The 26,554-nt window shown below is 36.7% G+C and overlaps 1 protein-coding gene across 1 annotated transcript in view; it reads right to left on the bottom strand.

Annotated features, from left to right (window-relative positions):
• The window catches only part of OTOGL (otogelin like), a 165,044-nt gene that overhangs the window by 71,460 nt on the left and 67,030 nt on the right, over positions 1–26,554 (bottom strand). The window contains exons 26-27 of the mRNA XM_050749267.1: positions 8,752–8,886; positions 2,398–2,547 (exon numbers count right to left, since the gene is read on the bottom strand). Coding sequence (XP_050605224.1) covers positions 2,398–2,547; positions 8,752–8,886 — 285 coding nt within the window. The remainder of the gene's footprint in view (positions 1–2,397; positions 2,548–8,751; positions 8,887–26,554) is intronic.

The raw sequence follows: 26,554 nt of genomic DNA, 5'->3' as shown, positions 1-26,554 counted from the left end.
TATACATTTAAGAATTTTCATAGCAATCATTTAAAAAAATTAACTTGAGGAAGTGGATTTTCTCATACCAATTTAATTATATTTAGTGATTATTTTAAATTTGCAAAAATATTTTACCCGATTTCAAGTCCTATTTATCCACACTTACCAGTGTCTTGGCATTAATACAACTAATGACATAAATAACTTGGAAAAGTATAATTCAAACAAGACAGTACATATGGGAGTGTATGTGTATGCAAATGTGCATGTGTGTATATACATAATTCATGTGTGTGTGTATATATATATAATTCATAATTATATATATTCCCATCCTTGGTGGAAACAAGAATATAGGATGAAGAATGGCAGATATATTCCCTGCTTGTTGAAATAGATCATATTGCCTACCTGATTTGCCTACATACAAGTTAACCATTTGTTTTTTCACAGCCCCCTTCCTGATGCCTCAGCTTTAGGATAACGACTATTAGTAATGGCCACTGTCTTTGAACAGATGTAATTCCAGAAAACAGAGATCTCATGGTAATAAGTGGCTATGGCAGATGTAATTCTATGGTTATTGTCTGCTTTGCTAGAGATACAGGCAGCCAACTTCACCATTAAGAGATGGATTCTATTCTTCAATATTGAAGAGAGCATTCAGCATCTTTACATTCAAGGTTTTAAAGAGTAGTTCTACTGCTTTTAGAAAATCACTGCAAGTTCTCCTCCTTCATCTAGCAGTAAAATACATTGTTATTCTTATTGGAAACAAGGATATTGGATGAATAATGGCAGTGAATATTTGTTGAAGAAAAACAGCAATGACTGAAGGTTATTTCGGTTCATCAAAGAAATTCAAGATGCCAACAAACCTAGGAATAGATTTTTGGGCTTTATCCTCCTTAAGACTTAAAGACTATAACTTCAATATACAATCATATTTTACATCATATTAAAATCTTTTTTAAAAAATGTATCTTTTCTGTATTTTTGAGAAGATATTGTTAATATTCCAATTTTCTTTAATTTGACAAAAATTATATCCATGAGTCTCAGTCTCAATTTCAGGTAAAATAGATTAATAAAAATACATCAATGTTTTTGCAAACAACTTTAAAATATGAATTCAAAATATTCAAATAAATATTCAAAATATTTAATCAAATTTGAAATATTTTAAATAGCAAACTACTTAACAATATTTAATAAAAATATTTAGCAGGGAATAGCATATAAAATAATTTAAAATATAAATTGACAAAAATTATAAACAACTCAGATTGGATATTCAACCATGAATGGATAAATAAATTGTGTGGTACATCCACACAACAGAATACTACTCAACAGTATACAATTCACACAACAATTTATATGAATCTTAAATATACTTTGCCAAGTCAGAGAAGCCAGACCCAAAAGACTACAGATTGTACAATTCCATGTATATGATATCTGAGAAAGATAAAACTATTGCAGTGGAAAATATAATCAGTGGTTGTCTGAGGTTAGGAGGCAAATGTAGGGGTTGACAAAAGAGAAGCAACAAGAAGTATATTTGGAGGTTGACAGGTATGTTCTACGTAGAAATGTTGTGACAGATATAAGGCTCCATGCACAATATGGTTTGGCTCTGTGTCCCCACCCAAATCTCATCTCGAATTACAATCCCCATATGTTGAGGGAAGGACCTGGTGAGAGGTGATTGAATCATGGCGGTGGTTTCTCCCAAGCTGTTCTTGTGATAGTGAGGGAGTTCTCACGAGACCTGATGGTTTAAAAGAGTGGCATTTCCCCCTCACTCTTTCTGTCTTTCGGGCCACCTTTTGAAGAAGGTGATTGCTTCCCCTTTGCCTTCCACAATGATTGTAAGTTTCTTGAGGCCTTCCCAGCCATGCAGAACTATGAGTCAATTAAACCTCTTTTCTTTATAAATTACCCAGTGTCAGGTAGTTCTTTATAACGGACTAATACAATGCATTTGTCAAAATCCATAGACCTGGATACAATAAGAGTAACTTTTATTTACATTTTAAAAATAATTTTACTGCACGTAAACTTAAAAAAAAAAAAAATCCAGAATGTGGAGGAAAACATGGAATGCAGACTGTAAGAACTGAATCTAATTGCACTATGAACAAATCAAATAGTTAAGCTGAAGAAAAAGAGAAGAAAGCTGGCTTAAGTAATCTTGGAAAAGTGGATACTGCAAGGTTAAAGTCAAAAAGAACTGTACACAAACAGTGTACATAGTTGGTAAAGTTCTTCTTCACAAGGGTATAAGTTAGTAATTCTGAAAATATAACCTAGTTCTTAAAGGAAAACATTAATTATTTTATTTTCATCAAATATCAAAAACTAAATGTGATTTTATTCATTACATCTCACTAGGAGCTTAGGTTAACCTACCTTCCACTGTGGCCCAACTTTGATATGAATAGTTGTCTTCCTGTCCCAAAGAATAGTGATATCTTTCTCTGGAAAGTATACTACTATATAGTAACCAGCCTTCCAGAGCTGGTAGGTAGGTTTGTTTTCCAGGAAAAAACCTGATCGTTTCTTTAAAAAAAAAAGAAAAGAGAAGAAATAAAGTGAGTACTAGGTTCTCTAACCAAAATATATCAAATTAGCTTAGTTAATATTTACCAACAACTATCTATGTGCTAATATTGTTGCTTGGTCATGCCTTTTCTGAATTCTGTAAGAAAAGACAAAACAATTGCACAAAATACGTAAAAACATAAATATTGATTACCAGACACAAACTAGCAGATGGACCCCACATGGATAAATGGACAAAAGGAAAAGATATTTCAGTTACATATGGGGAAGAGCAAAACAAGGGAATGGAAACAGAAGACATTAAATGATATCCCCGCCAAATCAGAAATTTTACATCTGTGATGAATAAATATGACAGAACTAAAAAAGGTATGGCCTTGCCTGCAAAAGAGAGAAATTTGGTCCTGCTCATGTTTCTGAGTAGCTAATGATAGCATGCAAATAGTCTACTGACTTTATTAAAAATGTATTGAAAATCAGAATCATTAAGTTTGGTAGGAGACATTGCCTTCCCAATTCAGGCAAAAAGAAGCTGTGAAGTACTTCCTTTAAGTGAAAAGGAGAAAGTTCTCAACTTAACAAGAAAGAAAAAAAATTGTATGCTGTGGTTGCTAAGATCTACAGTAAGAATGAATCTTCTATCTGTGAAATTGTGAAGAAGGGAAAAGAAATTCAGCTAGTTTTGCTGCTGTACATTAAACTGCAAAACCAACAGCCACAGTGCATGGTAAGTGCTTAGTTAAGATGGAAAAGGCATTAAATTTGTGGGTAAAAAGCATGAACAGAAACATGTTCTGATTGCTGGCAATTGGGGCTGCTACTGTCTACAGTTTCAGGCATCCACTGGAGGGCTTGGGACCTAACCTTCATGGACAAGGAGGAACTACTGTATGTGTGTAGCAGGGTGGAAAGGGGTGAATTACCATTAAAGGGATTCCAGAAGGCTTCTTGCAAAGGGTGGGTGTGAACTGATCTGCAAGAGGATATGCACAGCAAGGTATAGGGGGTTGAGAATGAGAATGGAGAAGAAATCCTTCCAAACAAAAGAAATGGCTTGAATCAAGACTTAGGGACAAGAAAGTCAAAGATTTTTTCAGAACTAAGGAGAGTACCAAAAGGGTAGAGCATGAATTACATGATGGATCATAGCCTGAGACCTTTGCAACCAAGTTATCCAGAGTAATTATCACATGTGCAAAATGTGGTCAATAAAAGCTTTCAAACAAGGAAGTATCAGACCATGGTTGTATATTAAAAGAACATAATTTATGCAGTAGAAAGGATAAAGCAGAGAGAAATGAGAGATGGAACATATCGGGAAATGTTAGAGAACTTTTATTGTAAAGTAGGAATATACAATATTCTTTATTAAGCAAGGGCAACACATGGCTATATTGATTTGAATCTGACCTTGAAATTAACTCATATAATAACTTCAAAAAGGCACAGTTAACATCAAAGTAAGACAAATTTAGCCAGAAGCAAAATAAAAATTGTGAAGGAGATATGAAATTCTTTGGTTACTTTTCTCCTTCAAGTAATAACAAAAGCATAGTTTGAAAATACTACACCACAGTAGACTTTTTAATAAATATTTCAAAGGGAAAATGAAATAAATTTAGTCACATCCATAAGGAGTTTTCAGTCTCCTAGACCAAGGTCATACTTAAAATAGGTACACGGTATATTGTATAGAACAGTATATATTGTATATAACCATATGTGTTGTTGATTGGCTCTCTCTGATCTCATTTCCTTCCACTTCCCAATCCCCACCCTCACTGACTAAGCTTCAGCTATGCTGGCTCTCTTTCTGTTCTTCAAATTTACCTAAGCTTTTACCCATCTCAAGTCCTGTGTTTGGTGTTCCTCCTGCTAGGAACTCCAGATCTTAGCGTAATGGCCTCATTCCCATCAGTTGTGACCCATATGCTCCCTCCTCTGTGAGGCCTCCCCTGATTGCCCCACTAGAAATTTCATCCTCAAGATGAGCCGGATTGGTAGGCATTTAGACAGCGCAATGCTCTTCTGAGCAAGGACAGTCCCTTGCTCAGATGTGGGCCACCACTTGGGGTTTAATGGTCTGTAATTGCCGTCTTGAAATTCTGATCTTACGTGTGAATCCGTGTTTTGTCAGTGAAGGTCAGTGAGACAAAGAATCATGTGTCTGGGCCTTGAAGCCTTGGCTCACATCTCCTGCTGTCTGCCCAACCTCCCTGGGATTGATTCTCAGATGCCTGCATCTCTGCAGCCACCCAGAGACCACTGCTATGCTCTACTTGCAACACAGAGGCAGGATGATTTGGACTTAGGCATGCATACCCAAATGCCAACTTAGAGTTATGAGGCAAGGAAGGCCCTCAGCACTGACAGGGTGTGTGGTGTGCACTCACCCCAGGACTATCCCTATGCTTGAGTGAGCATGGCATTAAATGATGATTTAAAAAAAAAAAAAAAAAAAAAAAAAAAAAAAAACCACGACACATCAAGACAGAACACAAAACAAGAAAATGAAACATTTTACCTGTTTTGAACAAATTGCGTAGTTTGCCCTACCCCCAAGTCGGTCTCTGCCACCAGAAACTAATTCTATTGTTTTCACTGCACTCTTTAGTATCTTTCTATCATCTTGCTTGTCTTTGATTTGTTTCTCTTTTGCTCAGTTTGGTTTTGCATCAGTTATCCTGATACAAAAGCACATCTTTTCTATTTGTCTTTAGACATAAAATCCTTCATTTTCATTAGATAGGGCAGTTTACTACAAGAAAATCCTCTGTAGTCAAAGGGAGTTGCCATACGCCTTACTTTTCAGATTCATAAATAATGCTGTTCATTAGAACAGTGAGGTATTATGAATTGTCCAAAATAGAGATCTCCACTTCAGATGAGAATTAGAGCACTTTAAACAAACTCTAGTGATTTTAGCAAGATATGTTAGAAATATGGAGAATTAAAATATTTAAAGTACAGCTTAAATAAATTAATAAAATAGTTATATCTTATACATTTGATAAAATTAGAATTGTAAATAAAAATATATAATATATAAAATAAATATATATAATATATAAAAATAATAGAGGTGGGCTGGGCATGGGGGCTCACGCCTGTAATTCCAGCACTTTGGGAGGCCGAGGCGGGCAGATCACAAGGTCAGGAGATCGAGACCATCCTGGCTAACACAGTGAAACCCAGTCTCTACTAAATACACAAGAAATTAGCTGGGCGAGGTGGCGGGCACCTGTAGTCCCAGCTACTCAGGAGGCTGAGGCAGGAGAATGGCGTGAACCTGGGAGGCGGAGCTTGCAGTGAGCCGAGATCACGCTGCTGCACTCCAGCCTGGGCGACAGAGCAAGACTCCGTCTCAAAAAAATAAAATAAAATAAAATAATAAAATTACAGAGGTGATTTTTTGTTCTTCCCTTGAATGGGTGGTCCATCTACCATGAAATAAATAGTGCTTATTTTTCACTTTCGATGTTTGAGAAAAAAAATATTGCAGGGGATTTCTTTAGGGTCAAACTGTTTTTATGACTTTTCTTAATCTTATGTCATACAATTTATATAAAGGAGACTCATTAACACCTACATACAAGTGAAAATTGGAAGTTGAAAGTTAGGTGGAGTTGCAATCACCACTTCAAAGATGTGTCAAACTGTCTTTATAAGAGCATTTACTATTTGCTCTTGTTTCTTTTTTAACCAACCTATATTAAACTAAACGAAAAAGGAGAGAGTCGAACCCCCTAGAACTGGTTTCAAGCCAATCTTATAGCCCCTATAACTTTTTCAACAAGATGTACAGTTAAGCATATATAGTACTATATATATGCTTTTCTTAGAAATAACCTTCTTTTTTCTTAGAAATAACCTTCATCAATAGATGAATATCTGGTTGGTGGTTATGACAAACCGCTGTAATTACTTTAAAAACATGTCAACATGATTGTAGAAACTCTGTTTTGCCCAAAGGTTGATTGCTGCCCAGTTAGTTTCAATGTTTCTGACTGAAACATAGTTATGTTTTAAGGTAATTGTTCTCAAACTTTAGTGTGCACAAGAATTTCAGGTACCATTGAAAATGTCAATTTTGTTTTCAGCAACAGCCATTCCAATTACTGAAGTCAGACCAAAAACCAGCACTTACAAGAAAAAAATTGATTGATTTTAATGAATATTGGCAGACCAAACTGAGAGAAACACTGTTCTAAACATCTCAGAATATAGGTCAGTTTTTAAAGCCCATTTGTTAAATCATGTACTTTCTAACTCTGAAATTTCTTGCCTGTACAATGAGGTTCAAATATCTTGCACCATTCAAGAGCCTCCATAGTCTGGACTCAGCCCCCTCATCTATTGCCTTTACCCCATGCTCCCTGAATGACAGCTGATCAGGACGCTCCTCCCTGAGTCTCTTTGCCACTCCCTCCATCCACTGTCTCATATGTTGTGCTTCCACCAATCTAAACCACCTGCAGTTATCCAAACATGCCATTCCATCTCTCAGCTCTGCTCTACTGAGTGGGTTTATTCGTCTGTACTGATTGCCACCCTACTCCCTCTCTTCACCTGGCTAATGCCTAATCATCCTTTAAGACTCAGTGCAAATCATTTCCTCCACAGCATGTCTTCTGAGCCTTCAACAATAGGGAGGGTAAAGGAAATAAGAAGAATCATTTCAAATCCATCAATTTATACTTTCATTTCAATCCTCACACAAACTAAAGAAGTAGGTTCTAAAATCTTCCCAAATTTACAGATGGAAAAGCTGCAGCTTGGAGAGGTTAAGTAAACCTGCCCAAAGTTATAGAGCAAGCAGGTGATGGAACAGAGGCTCCAAGTTACTACTGAGTGACTCTAAAGTCTATGCTCTTAACAATCACCCTAAGCACCCCAGGTTTCTTTAGGTGTTCTTCCCAGCAGTTCCCATATTATCCTACATAAATTCCTACCATAGGACACCACGCTGCGCATCCTTATTTACCTGAATGTATCCGTCACCTGAGCAGAAACTTCTTAAAGGCAAGCACAGTGTTATTTCACTATTGTAGTCCCAACAATTAGCACATGTTTTGATATTCAGTAAACATTATAAAAGAAGGTACGAGATGAATGAATGAATGAAATTTATTCATTCTACTAAATTGGGCAGGCTCCAAGGATACAATAAACAAGAACTTGGAGACAATTGGGGAAGACAAGCTCACAAGTAGTTTCATTAAAGCATGATACACATTCCAATAGGGTATGAGGAGGAGCTCCCTGGAGGAGGTATGGTAAGACATATTGCATAAGAATAATTTAAATGGAAAGACAGATCCAGGAAGAAGCAATAATAGTAATGAAGGACTAATAAGATGCTCCACCTTCTGGAATGTGGGCTTGAAGCAGAAAGTGATGAAAGAGCAGGCAGGAGAGGTGGGTAACAGCCAGATTGGCAAGGCCTTGGAGGAGCAGTGGGAAGGCATCTCAAAGTCTTGAAGAACCACAGAGTGACATATTAAGATTTCCATCAAAAATGTACATATATAAGGCTGGGCGTAGTGGCTCATGCCTGTAATCTCAGCGTTTTGGGAGGCCAAGACAGGTGGATCACCTGAGGTCAGGAGTTTGAGACTAGCCTAACCAACATGGTAAAATCTCGTATCTACTGAAAATACAAAAATTATCCAGGAGTGATGGAGTGCGTCTGTAATCCCAGCTACTCAGGAGGCTGAGGCAAGAGAATCGCTTGAACCCAAGAGACAGAGGTTGCAGTGAGCCGAGATCATGCCACTGCACTCCAGTATGGGCAACAGAGTGAGACTCTGTCTAAAGAAAAAAAAAAAAAACATATACAAGTAAAACTACCTATGCTGCAGTATGTGAGGATGAATTAGAGGGGAAAGACTAAAACTAGAAGCCAAGAGTCTAGCCTGGAAGCCACTGAAGTAATTAAGGCAATAGGTGAGGGCTGCAAGGGCCCAAATGGCAACTATGGGAATGAAAGCAAGAGGAATGAATTGGAATATGGAGAAGGCAAGTTAAGAAATAAGAAGAGAGAAGTGAAGCACAATTTACTGAAGCCACACAAAATGGAAAAGAAAAAACAACATAGATCTCATAACCATTTACAGAGAGAAGTAGCCCAAATCATTTCTATTCTATTTGTAGTATCCTCAGGACAACTTCAAATGATCCTGAAAGAAATAATTCACTAACCTGTTTGTAAGGAGTATCATTCAGGTAAATTTCAGTGTCCCCAACTGAAATCAAAACACTTTTAGAACAAACAATATCGTTGTCAAAGCATTTCTTGTTCTGGGCAATGATGGATATATCTGAATCATCTGTACTCTGAAATGTCAAAAATATTTTATTAATACAAATATATACAACCTATATTATTTTAGTTATTTTTATTAAGAAATCTTAAAGATCAATATTGACAATGGATTGCATTAGACCTGAAAAACAACTTACCTCTATAAAAAAAGTTATTTTTAACTAATAATGTGAAGAATTTTATAGAAATATAGTAGGATACCTCAATCTTTAAACACCTATAATATCTCTGTTAAAATTTTGTTCCAGCCAAGTTTACCATTTTATTTCTATAGCTCAAATGTACTAACCATTATCATTTTCTTTGTCAATAATCAACAAAACAATATGTCACTTAGGGAAATCTTAAAAAATATTCATTGGATATATGTCTTTGGTTTTATTTAAAGGATATTTCTGGCTGAATAATTATTTGTCTATACATAAGAACACAAATAGTTACAAAACTTTGGTATTTGTTAGTAAATAAAATAATGTGTATTGTTTGAGAGCTTACTTTGCATTTTACATATCTTACCCAATTTAGTTCTTAGGCAAACTTTTTGAATTAGGTATTATTTCCATTTTACAGATGAGGAAACTGAGGTTAAGACGGACTAATTGATTATCTGAGGTCGCTTTGCCAAATAAGAGGAGGATCAGAATTCAAATCCCTAATCTGTTTTGTTTGTGTTGATGCCACTTATAAAGAAATTAAGAAGGGTCTAGAAATGGTTGAGGAGAGAGACAACTTTAGATGATAGGGAATCCCTAACTTCAAGGAACACTATTTGGTCTCTCTACTCTAAATGTCACACTTCCACCTCCAGTTAGACCCTTTCCTTAGCAACTCCCCACTGCATCCACTAAGTCACTCTTTAGAATCAAAGTTTCTAATTTTCTCCCCCAGTTGAATGGATAGGTTTCTTCAGTTGCACTGACTCTGGAAATTTCATTCTAAAATATTGTTTGTATCTGGTTCTTTAAAAGTTTTCATTGGCAAGTTATAATTGTACATATTTATGAGATACAAAGGGATGTTATATGTATATAATGTGAAATAATTAAATAAAACTAACATATTCATCAATTCATATCTTGCCATTTTTCTAGGAAGAAAGTACATGCTTCTTGTCAGATTTTCAAAGTGGTCTTAATCTCCCCCAAAGTTAAAAGCTACTGTTTGAAGAGCCCTTTCACTAATAGTGGACAGTAGAGATTTCATTAAAAGGAAAGGAAGAAATGTGACATTTCTCCTTGGATTCAATGTTCAGTTTTCAAAGGCCCACACATATTTCCTGAATCTTTTCCATTTTGAGATATATGGGTCAGCGTTTACTTTTATAGTAAGAAAAAGTCATTAAATGTTTGGCAATCATAGGCCAGGCACGGTGGCTCATGCCTGTAATCCCAGCACCTTGGGAGGCCAAGGCGGGCAGATCACTTGAGGTCAGGAGTTCAAGAGGTCAGTCTGGCCAACATGGCAAAACGCGGTCTCTACTAAAAATGCAAAAATTAGCTAGGCATGGTGGCACGTGCCTATAGTCCCAGCTACTTGGGAGGCTGAGGCAAGAGAATTGCCTGAACCTGGGAGGCTGAAGTTGCAGTAAGCTGAGACCATGCCACTGCACTCCAGCACTCCAGCCTGGGTGACAGAGTGAGACTCTGTCTAAAAAAAAAAAAAAAAAAAAAATTGGCAATCATACAGTTTGTTTTTTCTTTTTCTTTTTTCTTTTTTTTCAGATGAGGTCTTGCCCTGTCACCCAGGCTGCTGGAGTGCAGTGGCATGATCATGGTTCACTGCAGCCTCAATTTTCCAGGCTCAAACAATTCTTCCACCTTGGCCTCTGAGTAGCTGGGAGACTACAGGTGTGTGCCACTACACGTGACCAATTTTTAAAATTTTTTTGTAGAGGCAGGGTGTCACTATGTTGCCCAGGCTGGTCTCAAACTACTGGCTCAAGTGAGCCATTCATTTTAGCCCCCCAAAGTGCTGGGATTAGAGGTGTAAGTCACCTTGCCTGATGATCATAGAGTTCTTGATGTAAATTCTCCACACTTAGTTTTTCACAACACTGGCAATATGAAAACTAGCTCAATTCATCTCTTATTTTGGCTAAATTCTTTCTGCCTTGTTAATAAGTGTTATAGTGACTAGAGGATAGGTTTTTAATGAATGGTATTGATGGAGTAATTAATGTGTCCCTCTGTAACCCATTTTTCCTTCATAGATGCTGGGAGCTTTTGCTGCTTTTTAAACAATCCTTTTGCAAAGCATTGCCTAAATTTTGAAAAGTGGAATAATAAGGGTCATTATGATGATTATGGCATTGTACTACTCAAAAAAAAAATAATGTCATACTTTTCTGCCTTTCTGCATAATTTTCAAAGAAGTAAAAATACATAATTTAGGGTTTTGCTTTGCTCTTCCTCTTGGGAAAAGTTATTTATATTAAGGGATGTGAAAAGCTGATTGAAAGGCTTTCTATTGCCATTATATTTTATTACTATTAATTAAAGTGCCTCAATGTTAGTTTTATCCTTTATATTAAATCTGAAATGTCAAGAAATATTCTATCTATATGGTTTGTCTTATAATAGCATGTTATGCTGACAGTAATTGGAAACAATAGCACTATACCTAAAAGTCACATTTCTATACTTTCCATTTCTGACATATTTCAAGTTAATATTAGGTTTAGAAATAATGCCGCAGAGTTGCTAAGCAACACAGTAATAATGATAACAAAGCTGGAGGAAAAAGGTCAATATCAATGTGCCACATGGGCTCCTCAAAACCCTTTATTCTCAGGTACTAAAAGCTTTAATACAGAATATGCCCCAAAATGACTCTGAAACAGAAACTCAGCACCTTTCAAGGACGTATATAATTATACTTGACATGTCAGTCTCAGCACCTGTCATAGCCCCAGCCTTTTAAGGGTAATTATCCCACACAAAGTCTCTGCTGATACCATAGCCTCAGGCAGCCATGGTTTATGTCCCAAAGCAGCACATTCATTTATGGGCAAAGAGACTTCAATGCTGGCAGAAAAAACGAACTATACTCTATTCAATTCTCTCTCAAATTTGAACCAGAAAATACTGACTTTTTTTTTAACGTTTTGCAGTAAGATCTGAGGGTGAATAAACACGTAAAGGATGTAAGGAACAGCGGGAGCTGACCAGGTAAAAACAAGCTGAACATATGAGGAAGTAGAAAGGATGACTGAACTGAAGAAAAAGTAGAGAAAAGACATGGAAAAGAAAGTCAGACACGCTGGCCTGAGTAAGCAGAAAATAGGGCAGTCCCACAGAGATTGTCCAAGTTGCAAGAATGACATCAGGTCAACCATGACTCTCTGCTGCCTGGAGCCAAAACCACCCTTCAGTTGACACCTTCATGAGGTTCTTGTTAGAACACATAAAAAGTTGGAAAAAAGAATGGTAAATATTGTAAAAGGTTACAAAAAGTTTATGAAGATCTTACCTTGTGATCAAACTAATTAAAATTGGATGTATTTTTTAAAATTAACTTTAGTGTTAATAATGCACAATGTAAAGGTAAAATTTGTTTTTCTCTTTTGAACAAGATTTTTGTGTAATATTAAGAGATAGTAAAAGATTTTTATTTACCTTTTGAGTATATGGCAACAAAAAAAAGAGAAGAGAGAGATAGATTGAATTTACCTTTTTAACCATCTTAATATTAAGTTTTAAGATTATTTGGGAAACTGAGTCTCCTCTCTACCAAAGAGTAAAGGTTATTGCTTTTTAAAATATTTGAATTATCACTTTGATTAAATAAATGACTAATTTTACAGTGATCTGTGACTCTATTTTGCAATATCAAGTGTTTTAAGTCTTTGATATTTGATAACCTTTCCAAATTCTAAATTCAGTCTTTTGGCCTCAAACTAACTTTTTGGATATTAGGGCTCCTGAAGTCCGAGACAGACATATTAATCTTCATTGGTACATTAAAATTATACCAGAATCATTGTCAAATACGAAATGGTGTTTAACTTTCTTTGAGTTATTTTTATATGAATGTGTCATTAATGTATGTTCCAAAATTATATGAGATTCATATAATTCTTGTATGTCTTAATCTATGTTATCAGGAATAATTATGACTATTACATTAAATGATTGTATGCCACAGAAGTAATCAAATTTCCTTGTCTATTGTGCCTTTAACCATTGCTATTCTAAGACTTCTGTCATGCACAGACAATTATTGTTTTACTTTGATTCTTCTCAGAAAGCACTTTATAATCAGCTGCAGTCCACAACTTGCTTCCTTAGGGAAGTTTGTGGAAAGGACTCTGACAGGTGCTCTTGAAGGCAGGTTTCTTATTATTCTGGAGACTGTGTCATTAGACTAGAGAGAAAACTTCTGGGATTCTCATTGGAAAGCAGATGTGTTCGTGAGGATTGCTGGCCCAATACTGGGCAGAACAGGAGTTAACAGCATGGGACTGAAATAATAGAAGGCAGAAATATTTTCCTATGACTTTTTTGTTTGAAACATTGGGCTTCTTATTGTTTTGTTTTCTAAAGTCAAGAAAACAATTCTGCCGGGTGCGGTGGCTCATGCCTGTAATCCCAGCACTTTGGGAGGCCAAGGCAGGCTGATCTCCTGAGGTCAGGAATTCGAGACTAGCCTGACCAACGTGGAGAAACCCCATCTTTACTAAAAGTACAAAATTAGCTGGGCGTGATGGTGCATGCCTGTAATCCCAGCTACTTGGGAGGTTGAGGCAGGAGAATTGTTTGTACCTAGAAGGTGGAGGTTGTGGTGAGCAAAGATTGCACCATTGCACTCCAGTAGGGGCAATAAGAGTGAAACTCCATCTCAAAAAAAAAAAAAAAAAAAAAGAAAGAAAGAAAGAAAAATAAAAGAAAACCTTTCTTTTGAGCCATTTATGGCTTAAAATAAATTGAGTAAAGCATGCTCTTGTGAGCAAAATTTGAGGCATATTTCTTAACATCTGATTTCTCCAGAATTTGAAAATTATTTGTGAGTATTCTTAAAGTATGGCAATATAGCTATTTGCATAAGTTCAATAAGAATCTATTTTCTGCTGTAACAGGACACAGTTGGAGATGCTGGTTATTTTACCATGGCTTTGACTAGGATGGAATATTTACAGATATGACTGGACTGCTTTGGGGAATTTAAGTTGACATTATAGAGCTGACCAAAGCCTCTTGTACAGACTGGCCTAGCACCTTGTTTATGCAATTCCTTTACAATGTTTGTGACCTGTAGTAAGTGAAACACATCACTTTCTGACAGGACTAGAAACCCCAAGTTATTCTGGAACCTCAAGAAGAGAGAAATTAATCCAATTCATATAGGTATTTGCAGGCACAGATAAATCCTTAGCTTGGCTAACCTCAAGAGGTTTTTAAAAGGTCTAACCTGAGATTATGAAAAAGTTACAACAAAGTCAACATAAAAGAGCCTATATGAACAATAATTATTCTTCCTGTACTTTATGCAAATAATCAAGCCATACATATTACAATTAAAACTTATTTTGCAAGTAAATTGGTCCTGTTATGATTTGTCTTTCATAGAAATGAGGAACTACAACATGGCACAAGTATACATATGTAACAACCTGCACGTTGTGCACATGTACCCTAGAACTTTAAGTATTAAAAAAAAAAAAAAAAAAGAAATGAAGAACTAGAGAGAGAAAAAGAATATCATTTGAAAAGAAACTATGGTACATCTTTTATTAGATTGTGGCCTTGTCCATTATTTCTTAGTTGTTATTATTTCTCTACAATTAAACACAAACACAAGAATATACTTTCCTCTTGCCAAGACTCAGAGTTAAGACAAATACTCTACTTGAAGTATTTTCTGCACAATCACTATTTGAAACTACAATGATAAATGTTATGTTTTCTCTACTACAAAAGAAAATAAGGGTAACAGGAGAAAACACTAATAAGTAGTTACTGAGTTCACCAAATGCCCAGCATTCTGCAAAATGACTTGGAAAGAATAATAAGAAATATAACGTACTATCGCCACCATCAAAACCTTAGAATTTTCTTAGAGAAATCTGGAGTATATACTTTACATGGAGTATACATAGTAGATATGTCTTTACTGGCATGCTTTATATTTAATAGGCCTCTAAAATTGTTTTATTAAATGAATGAAATAATAATGTGAACAAAGATCACCACCATACATTGGAGAATGTTTGTAGAGATGCTGACACATAAATAAGACTTTTAATGCTTTTGGTAGAAATGTGCAAATATTTTTTCCATATACAAAATGAAAAAGTTTCATAGAATCTTTGTCTTACTACTTAAAATGATACCATAAACAAATATCTTTAACAGTAATGATATATACAGTGGGAACATTTAATGTTTGACATTATATTGTCAATGAAACTTTCTTTGTTCTGAATGTAACTTAAATTTGACTATGCAGAAGAAGAGAATAATTTCAAAAACAATTAAAATCAGGTTGTTAAGAAAGTGAAATGTTCTACATTCTTACTACTCAAAATATGGTCCATAGACATGGAGCATCAGCACTATCTAGTAGCTTATTGAAAAGGCAGAACCTGGGGGATTTGGCAAGATGGCAGAATAGGAACAGCTCTGGTCTGCAGCTCCCAGCGAGACCAAAGCAGAAGGTGGGTGATTTCTGCATTTCCAACTGAGTTACCTGGTTCACCTCACTGGGACTGGTTAGACAGTGGGTGCAGCCCACAGAGGGCGAGCAGGAGCAGAGTGGGGCGTGGCCTCACCCAGGAAATGCAAGGGGCCAGGGAACCAGGGAACTCCCTCCCCTAGCCAAGGGAAGCCATGAGGGGCTGTGCTATCCAGCCCAGATACTACGATTTTCTCATGGTTTTTGCAACCCACAGACCAGGAGATTCCCTTGTGTGCGCTGGGTTTCAAGTTCAAAGCTGGGCAGCTATTTGGGCAGACCCCAAGCTAGCTGCAGGCGTTTTTTTTTTTTCATTCCCCAGAGGTACCTGGAACCTCAGCAAGACAAAACTGTTCACTTCCCTGGAAAGGGGTCTGAAGCCAGGAAGCCAAGTGGGCTCACTTAGCGGGTCCCACCTCCATGGAGCCCAGCAAACTAAGAACCACTGGCTTGAAATTCTCGCTGCCAGCACAGCAGTCTGAAGTTAACCTATGACGATCAACCTTGGCTGGCGGAGGGGCATCTGCCATTACTGAGGCTTGAGTAGATGGTTTTCCCCTCACAGTGTTAAGAAAGTCACTGGGAAATTCAGACTGGGCGGAACACACCACAGCATGGCAAAGTAGCTGTGGCCAGACTACCTCTCTGGATTCCTCCTCACTGGGCTGGGCATCTCTGAAAGAAAGGCAGAAGCCACAGTCAGGGGCTGATAGACAAAACTTCCATCTCCCTGGAACAGAGCACCTGGGGGAAGGGGCAGCTGTGGGCACAGCTTCAGCAGACTTAAACGTTTGTGCCTGCCAGCTCTGAAAAGAGCAGCAGATCTTGCAGCAGAGCGCTCAAGCTCCGCTAACACACAGACTGCCTCCTCAAGTGCCTCCTGACTGAGAGACACTTCCTAGTAGGGGTCGACAGACACCTCATACAGGAGAGCTGACTGGCATTATGTGGGTGCCCTTCTGGGATGAAGTTTCCAGAGGAAGGAGCAGGCAGCAATCTTTGCTGTTCTGCAGCCTCCACAGGTGATACCCAGGCCAGGCAAGCAGGGTCTGGAGTAAAACTCCAAGAAACGCCAGCAGACCTGCAGAAGAGAGCCCTGACTGTTAGATGGAAAACTAACAAACAGAAAGTGATAACATCAACATCAACAAAAAGGACACCCACACAAAATCCCCATCCAAAGGCCATCAGCATCAAAGATCAAAGGTAGATAAATCCACGAGGAAGAGGAAAAAGCAGCACAAAAATGCTGAAAATTCCAAAAACCAGAATGCTGCTTCTCCTCCAAATGATCACAGCTCCTCTCAGAAAAGGGCACAAAACTGGACAGAGAATGAGTTTGATGAATTGACAGAAGTAGGCTTCAGAAGGTAGCTAGGAACAAGCTCTTCAGAGCTAAAAGAGTATGTCCTAACCCAATGCAAAGAAGCAAAGAAGCTAAGAACCTTGATAAAAGGTTACAGGAACTGCTAACTAGAATAACCAGTTTAGAGAAGAACATAAATGACCTGATGAAGCTGAAAGACACAACACAAGAACTTTGTGAAGCACACAAAAGGATCAACAGCCAAATGAATCAAGCAGAAGAAAGGTATCCGAGATTGATTATCGACTTAATGAAACAAAGGATGAAGACAAGATTAGAGAAAAAAGAATGAAAAGGAACAAAGCCTACAAGAAATATGGGACTATGTGAAAAAAGACCAAGCCTATGACTTATTGATGTAGCTGAAAGTGACGGGGAGAATGGAACCACGTTGGGAAACACACTTCAGGATATTATCCAGGAGAACTTCCCCAACCTAGCAAGACAGGCCAACATTCAAATTCAAGAAATACAGAGAACACCACTAAGATACTCTTCGAGAAGAATAACCCCAAGATACATAATCGTCAGATTCTCCAAGGTTGAAATGAAGGAAAAATTGTTAAGGGTAGCCAGAGAGAAAAGTTGGGTTAGCCACAAAGGGAAGCCCATCAGACTAACAGCAGATCTCTCTGCAGAAACCCTACAAACTAGAAGAGAGTGGGGTGGGGGGCAATATTCAACATTCCTAAAGAAAAGAATTTTCAACCCAGAGTTTCATATCCAGCCAAACTAAACTTCATACACGAAGGAGAATTAAAATCTTTTACAGACAAGCAAATACTGAGGGATTTTGTCACCACCAGGCCTGTCATACATGAGTTCCTGAAGGAAGCACTAAATATGGAAAGGCAAAACCGGTACCAGACTGCAAAAACATACCAAAATATAAAGACATATGATGAAGAAACTGCATCAACTAATGTGCAAAATAACCAGCTAGCATCATGATGACAGGATCAAATTCAGAGCTAACAATATTAACTTTAAATGTAAATGGACTAAATGTCCCAATTAAAAGACACAGACTGGGAAACTGGATAGAGTCAAGACCCTTCGGTGTGCTGTATTCAGGAGACCCATCTTATGTGCAAAGACACACATAGGCTCAAAATAAAGGGATGGAGGAATATTTACCAGGCAAATGGAAAGCAAAAAAAAAGCAGGGGTTGCAATCCAAATCTCTGATAAAACAGACTTTAAACCAACAAAGATCAAAAAAGACAAAGAAGGGTATTATTACTTAATGGTAAAGGGATCAATGTAACAAGAAGAGCTAACAATCCTAAATACATACACACCCAATACTGGAGCACTCAGATTCATAAAGCAAGTTCCTAGAGATGAACAAAGAGATTTAGAGTCCCAAACAATAATTGTGGGAGACTTTAACACACCACTGTCAATACTAGACATATTAACAAGACAGAAAATTAACAAAGATATTCAGGACTTGAACTCAGCTCTGGACCAAGCAAACCTAATAGACATCTACAGAATTCTTCACCCCAAATGAACAGAATATACATTCTTCTCAGCACCACATCACACTTATTCTAAAATTGACCACACAATTGGAAGTAAAACACTCCTCAGCAAATGCAAAAAAAAAAAAAAAAAAAAAAGGAATTCATAACAAACAGTCTCTCAGAACACAGTGCAATCAAATTAGAACTCAGGATTAAGAAACTCAATCAAAACTGCACGACTACATGGAAACTAAACAACCTGCTCCTGAATGACTACTAGGTAAATAACGAAATGAAGGCAGAAATAAATAAGTTCTTTGAAACCAATGAGAACAAAGACACAACGTACCAGAATCTCTGGGACACAGCCAAAGCAGTGTTTACAGGCAAATGTATAAATGCCCCTAAAAATCTAAATGTCCACATCAGAAAGCGGGAATGATCTACAATCGACACCCTAACATCAAAATTTAAAGAACTAGAGAAGCAAGAGCAAACAAATTCAAAAGCTAACAGACGTCAAGAAATAACTAAGATCAGAGCAGAACTCAGGGAGACAGAGACACGAAAAACCCTTCAAAAAATCAGTGAATCCAGGAGCTGGTTTTTTGAAAAGATTAACAAAATAGACCACTAGCCAGACTAATAAAGAAGAAAAGAGAGAAGATTTTCTAGTTTATTTGCATAGAGACACAATAAAAAACTATAAAGGGGAGATCACCACTGATCCCACAGAAATACAAACTACCTTCAGAGACTATTTTAAACATTTCTACCAAATAAACTAGAAAATCTAGAATAAATGGATAAATTCCTGGACACGTACACCCTCCCAAGACTAAAGCAGGAAGAAGTCAAATCCCTGAATAGACCAGTAACAAGTTCTGAAACTGAGGCAGTAATTAATAGCCTGCCAACAAAAAGAAGCCCAGGACCAGATGGATTCGCAGCCCAATTCTACCAGAGTTACAAAGAGGAGCTGGTACCATTCCTTCTGAAACTATTCCAAACAAAAGAAGAAGAGGGACTCCTCCCTAACTCATTTTATGTGGCCAGCATCATCCTGATACCAAAGCCTGGCAGAGACACAACAAAAAAAAGAAAATTTCAAGCCAACATCCCTGATGAACATCAATGCGAAAATCCTCAATAAAATACTGGGAAACTGAACCCAGCAGCACATCAAAAAGCTTATCCACCACGATCAAGTTGGCTTCATCCCTGAGATGCAAAGCTGGTTCAACATACACAAACCAATAAATGTAATCCATCACATAAACAGAACCAATGACAAAACCACAAGATTATTTCAATAGCTGCAGAAAAAGCCTTCAATAAAATTAAACATCCCTTCATGCTAAAAACACTCAATAGTTTAGGTATTTATGGAACATATCTCAAAATAATAAATGCTATTTATGACAAACCCATAGCCAGTATCATACTGAATGGGCAAAACTGGAAGCATTCCCTTTGAAAACCAGCACAAGACAAGGACGCCCTCTCTCACCATTCCTGTTCAACATAGTATTGGAAGTTCTGGCCAGGGCAATCAGGCAAGAGAAGGAAATAAAGGGCATTCAAATAGTAAGAGAGAACGTCAAATTGTCTCGGTTTGCAGATGACATAATTGTATATTTAGAAAACCCCATCATCTCAGCCAAAAACTCCTTAAGCTGATAAGTAACTTCAGCAAAGTCTCAGGATGCAAAATCAATGTGCAAAAATCACAAGCATTCTTATACACAAAAAATAGAAAAACAGAGAACCAAATTATGAGTGAACTTGCATTCATAATTGCTACAAAGAAAATAAAATACCTAGGAAATAAAATACAACTTACAAGGTATGTGAAGAACCTCTTCAAGAACTACAAACCACTGCTCAAAGAAATAAGAGAGGACACATACAAATAGAAAAAGATTCCATGCTCATAGATATGAATAATCAATATTGTGAAAATGGCCATACTGCCCAAAGTAATTTATAGATTCAATGCTATTCCCATCAAGCTACCATTAACTTTCTTCACAAAATTAGAAAAAACTACTTTAAATTTCATATGGAACCAAAAAAGAGCCCATATAGCCAAGAAAATACTAAGCAAAAAGAACAAAGCTAGAGGCATCATGCTATCTGACTTCAAACTATACTACAAGGCTACAGTAACCAAAACAGCATGCTACTGGTACCAAAACAGATATATAGACCAATAGAACAGAACAGAGGCCTTGGAAATAATGCCACACATCCACAACCACCTGATCTTTGACAAATCTGGCAAAAAATTACTTGTCAAAAAAACAAGTAATAGGGAAAGGATTCCCTATTAAATAAATGGTGTTGGGAAAACTGGTTAGCCATATGCAGAAAACTAAAACTGGACCCATTCCTTACACCTTATACAAAAATTAATTCAAGATGTATTAAAGACTTAAACATAAGACCTAAAACCATAAAAACCCTAGAAGAAAACCTAGGTAATTCCATTCAGGACATGGGCATGAACAAAGGCTTCATGACTAAAACACCAAAAGCAATGGCAACAAAAGCTAAAATTGACAAATGGTATCTAGTTAAATTCAAGAACTCTGCACAGCAAAAGAAACTACCATCAGAGTGAACAGGCAACCTACAAAATGGGAGAAAATTTTTGCAATCTATCCTTCTGACAAAGGTCTAATATCCAGAATCTACAAGGAACTTAAACAAATTTACAAGAAAAAAACCAAACAACCCCACCAAAAAGTGGCCAAAGGATATGAACAGACACTTCTCAAAAGAAGACATTTATGCAGCCCACAAACATATGAAAAAAAGCTCATCATCACTGGTCATTAAAGAAATGCAAATGAAAACCACAATGAGATATCATCTCACACCAATTAGAATGGTGATCATTAAAAAGTCAGGAAACAACAGATGCTGGAGAGGATGTGGAGAAATAGGAACGCTTTTACACTGTTGGTGGGAGTGTAAATTAGTTCAACCATTGTGGAAGACAGTGTGGCTATTCCTCAAGGATCTAGAACCAGAAATACCGCTTGACCCAGCAATCTCATTACTGAGTATATACCCAAAGATTTATAAATTATTCTACTATAAACACATATGCACACATATGTTTATTGCAGCACTAGTCACAATAGAAAAGACTTGGAGCCAACCCAAATGCCCATCAATGATAGACTGGACAAATAAAATGTGGCACATATACACCATGGATTACTATGCAGCCATAAAAAAGGATGAGTTCATGTCCTTTGCTGGGACATAGATGAAGCTGGAAACCATCATTCTCAGCAAACTAATGCAGAAACAGAAAACCAAACACTGCACGTTCTCGCTCATAAGTGGGAGTTGAACAATGAGAACACATAGACACAGGGAGGGGAACATGAAACACTGGGGCCTGTCAGGGGGTGAGGGGGGCAAAGGGAGGGAGAGCATTAAGACAAATACCTAACACGTGGGGGTGCTTAAAACCTAAATGATGGGTCGATGGGTGTAGCAAACCACCATGGCACATGTATACCTATGTAACAAATCTGCACGTTCTGCACATGTATCCCAGAACTTAAAGTATAATTTAAAAACAGAAAAGGCAAGAAAAGGTAGAACCCAAAACCCTACTGCAGTCCTATGAAAACAGAATTCATATTTTAACAATTTCCCTAGGTGATGTGCATGCACACTAAGGTTTAAGAAGTGCTGTTCTAAAAACTTCACATTGAAAGCTTGTGTATGCATTTACCACAAGTGTTAGATTGCTAGAACTAAAAAATAATGTTTAAGCTTGTGGTCTCTATTGTCAAGTGGAGACTGTTGAAAAAAAGTCATACAAGTGATTTTTTAGCTTCCTAATTCAGCCATAATTGTGCTAGTTCCATGAAGAATCCAGAAGTATACCACATAGTTCTGACATAAAATAATACACAATCTAGATTAGTACATAAAAATAATCAGAATATAATGAGCTGCTTAATTTTGATGTGATGACTATAAACACAATAGGATATAAGAACAGGACAGATAAGTGTGAGCTGAAACTATGACTTTGAGGGAGCAGAGGAAATCAGATACAGAGAGTACACTGAGAAAAGACATAGATGAGGGATGGAGTTGACAGAACCCTTGGAAAGACTGGTGTAGGAGGTTTGACTTTATGACAATATTGGAAGCCACTGGAGGCCATTGGAAGTCGTAGTTCTTAAGAAGCAATGATATGATAACAATATGAGTCTCAGAAAGATAAATAGAAAGAAATAGTATATTATTGTGAGGATGAACTTGAGTCAGAAATATAGCCAAGAAATTAAGGGGCAGAGCTGTACATATCAATTTGGAACTCATCAGTGTGTAGGTGTGGCTAAGATTTTAGAAGTGGATGAACACATCAAGCACCAGGAAAAAGGGGTAGAGAACCACAAACAGATGTCCAGTTCAATAAACATTCAGTGAGAAACTATGTACCCAGCATGGTGCTCCTCCCTTGTGAAACATGGAGGAGCAAAACTTGCTCCTTGCTCTGAAGGAACCAAATCAGTCATCTCTGAGTGGGGACTTATATAAGAGGAAAAGACAACACAAGACAAAGAAGAAACCAGAGAGAGACTGAAAGACTCATAATATCCAGAAAGTCAAGGGTGGAGGTAACTTAAAGGAGTGTCGGAGGCACCTAAATCTCAAGGAAAATGAGGATTTGATATAAAATCAACCTGAAAGGTGTATTTGTTTATGCGTTCAAATTTCTAAATTGTTATCTACTTTTCTAAGTCTCTAAATTTATACTCTAAACCTCAGGGGATGAAAGGATTCTAATATTAAATTGTTAGCTAAAACAGGCTTGTTCAAAGAGGATACTTAGAGAAAGTATATTCATTAGTGTGCCTTCCTTAGGCTCCAAAAATAATCCAAACATCACAAGATTAAAAAAAAAAAAAAAAAACCTACAGGCAACTTACCATCCTCTGTAATTACATGACTGCCAAATCCATTGCTAGGTATTTATTCTTTAAGAAACTTAAAATCATTCATAAAGGAAGCCAAGACAGGTACCAACAGGAAAATCCAATGACGTAAAACATAAGCAAGAACCTTGCTTAAGTTCAAAAAGCTACAGATTTTACTGTTCATTTTTTATTTAACAGAACTAATATAAAATGTAAGATAGTCTGTTTTCTTGACTTAGGCTTAAATAACAGAATCACATACAAACCTCTAATAATATAAAAGTCATATCCAGAAAAAAATGCATTACTCATAGGTTAGTTTGCTGGAGGAAAAGATGTTATTTTGTTTATTCTTGTGAAACTTCTTTCTAAAGCTCACATTTTTCATTTAGAAATGTAAATCTGTGATCAGTAATGTCTAAAATTTGAGTATGCAGGTAATCCAAATGCATTCAATGTAAGAAATTTTAAGGATTTTATCAGATATATAAAGCCTGGAGTTTACCAACGCATATCATCAAAATAGCATTTCTAGAATTAAGCATAATATCTTTTTATTGTTATAACCATAAAAAATGTATAACCCAGTTGTGGTTTAATGTGTTATATTTATATTCACCAAACCAAATTAATAACAATAAAAATGGCTAACATTTATTGAACACTCACTTTATATTAAACACTATCTAAGCCTTTTGTATATGTTTATTTAATCCTCAGAAGTACTTTCACAGCTATTTTTCTCATTTTATAGATGAGGAAACAGAGGCACAGAACGTTTAAGAACTAACCCATTACCTATAAATAGTAAAAGTTAAGAATGAGTTAAAGAAATACCAAAATCTGGCAGAGATACAATGAAAAAAGAAAATTTCAGGCCAACATCCCTGATTAACATAGACACAAAAATCCTCAACAAAATACTAGCAAACTGAATCTAGCAGCACATCAAAAAGCTAACCCACCACAATCAAGTAGACTTTATTCCTGGAATGACAGGTTGGTCCAACATACACAAATCAATAAATGTGATTCATCACATAAACAGAACTAAAAACAAAAACCATGTGATCATCTTAACAGATGCAGGAAAAAGCTTTGAATAAATTCCGACATCCCTTCATATTAAAAATCCTCTAAAAGTTAGGCATCAGAGGAACATATCTCAAAACATTAACAGCCATCTATGACAAACCCACAGCCAACATCATTCCAAATGGGCAAAAGCTGGACCTAATCCCACTGAGAGTGGAACAAGACAAGGATGCCCACTCTCATCACTCTTATTCAACATAATACTGGAAGTCCTAGCCAAAGCAATCACGCAAAAGAAAGAAATAAAAGGCATCCAAATAGGAAGAAGAAGCCAAAGTATCTCTCTTTACAGACAATATGATTCTACACCTGGAAAACCCCATAGCCTCTGTCCAAAGGCTCCTATAACTGATAAACAACTTCTGTAAAGTTTCAGGATACAAAACCAATGTACAAAACTCAGCAGCATTTCTATACACCAATAACGTTCAAGCTGAGAGTAAAATCAAGAACTGTAATTCCATTCACAATAGCCATATACACACAAAAAAATACCTAAGTATACAGCTAACCAGGAAAATGAAAGATCTCTACAACAGGAATTACAAAACACTGCTGAAAGAAATCAAGACGACACAAACAAATGGAAATATATTTTATGCTCATGGGTAGGAAGAACTGATATTGTTAAAATGGCCATACTTCCCAAAGCTATCTACAAATTCAATGCCATTCCTAAGCAAAAAGAACAAAGCTGGAAGCATCAAACTACCCAATTCCAAACTATACTACAAGACTACAACAACCAAAACAGCATGGTACTGGCACAAAAACAGACACAATGGAACAGGTTAGAGAACCTAAAAACATAGCCACATACCTATAACCATCTGATCTTTGACAAAGCCGACAATAATAAGCAATGAGGAAAGGACTCCCCATTCAATAAATGCAGCTGGGATAACCGGCTAGCCATATGCAGAAGATTGAAACTGGAACCTTTCCTTTCATTAAATACAAAAATCAGCCAAAGATGGATTATAGACTTAAAAGTAAGACCTAAGATCGTAAAAAACCTAGAAGAACACCTAGGGAATACTATTCTGGATGTAGGCCTTGTCAAAGATTTCATAACAAAGACACCTAAAGCAATTGCAACAAAAACAAAAATTGACAAGTGGGGCCTAATTAAACTAAAGAGCTTCAGCACAGCCAAAGAAATGTCAACAAAATAAACAGAAAAACTACAGAATGGGAGAAAATATTTGCAAATTATGCACCCTACACAGGCCTAATAACCAGAATCTATAAGGATCTTAAACAAATCAATAAGCACAAAACAACCCCCTTAGAAATGGGCAAAGGACATGAAGAGACACATCTCAAAAGAATACATACATGCAGCCAACAAGCATATGAAAAAATGCTCAACATCATTAATTATTAGAGAAATGCAAATCAAAACCATAATAAGGTATCATCTCACACCAGTCAAAATGGCTATTAATAAAAAGTCAAAAAAACAACAGATGTTGGCAAGGTTGTGAAGAAAAGGGAATGCTTACACACTGCTATGCACTGCCGGTGAGAATGTAAATTAGTTTAGCCACTGTAGAAAGCAGTGTGGCAATGTCTTTAAAAACTTAAAACAGAATTACCATTCAACCCAGCAATCCCACTATTGTGTATATACCCAAAGGAATATAAATCGTTCTACCGTAAAGACACATGCACATGTACATTCATTGCAGCACTACTGACAATAGCAAAATCATGGAATCAACCTAAATGCCTATCAACAGTGGAATGGGTAAATAAAATATGGTACATATACACCATGGAATACTACACAGCCACAAGAAAGAAATGTCTTTTGCAGCAACATGGATGCAGCTGCAGACCATTATCCTAAGTGAATTAACACAGGAGCAGAAAACCAAATACCACATGTTCTCACTTATAAGAGGGAGCTAAACATTGGGTATATATGGACACAAATAGGGGAACTATAGACATTGGGACCTACTTAAGGGTGGAGGATGGGAGGAGGGTAAGGGTCAAAAAACTGTCTATTGGGTACTATGCTACTACCTGCATGATGAAATCCTTTGTACACCAAACCCCAACAACATGTAATTTACCCACATTAACAAACCTTCAAGCATATTCCCGAACCTAAAATAAAAGT

The sequence above is a fragment of the Macaca thibetana genome, chromosome 11 (assembly GCF_024542745.1).
Source record: "Macaca thibetana thibetana isolate TM-01 chromosome 11, ASM2454274v1, whole genome shotgun sequence".
Taxonomy (NCBI): domain Eukaryota; kingdom Metazoa; phylum Chordata; class Mammalia; order Primates; family Cercopithecidae; genus Macaca; species Macaca thibetana.
This window is presented reverse-complemented; position numbering and strand designations above follow the sequence as displayed.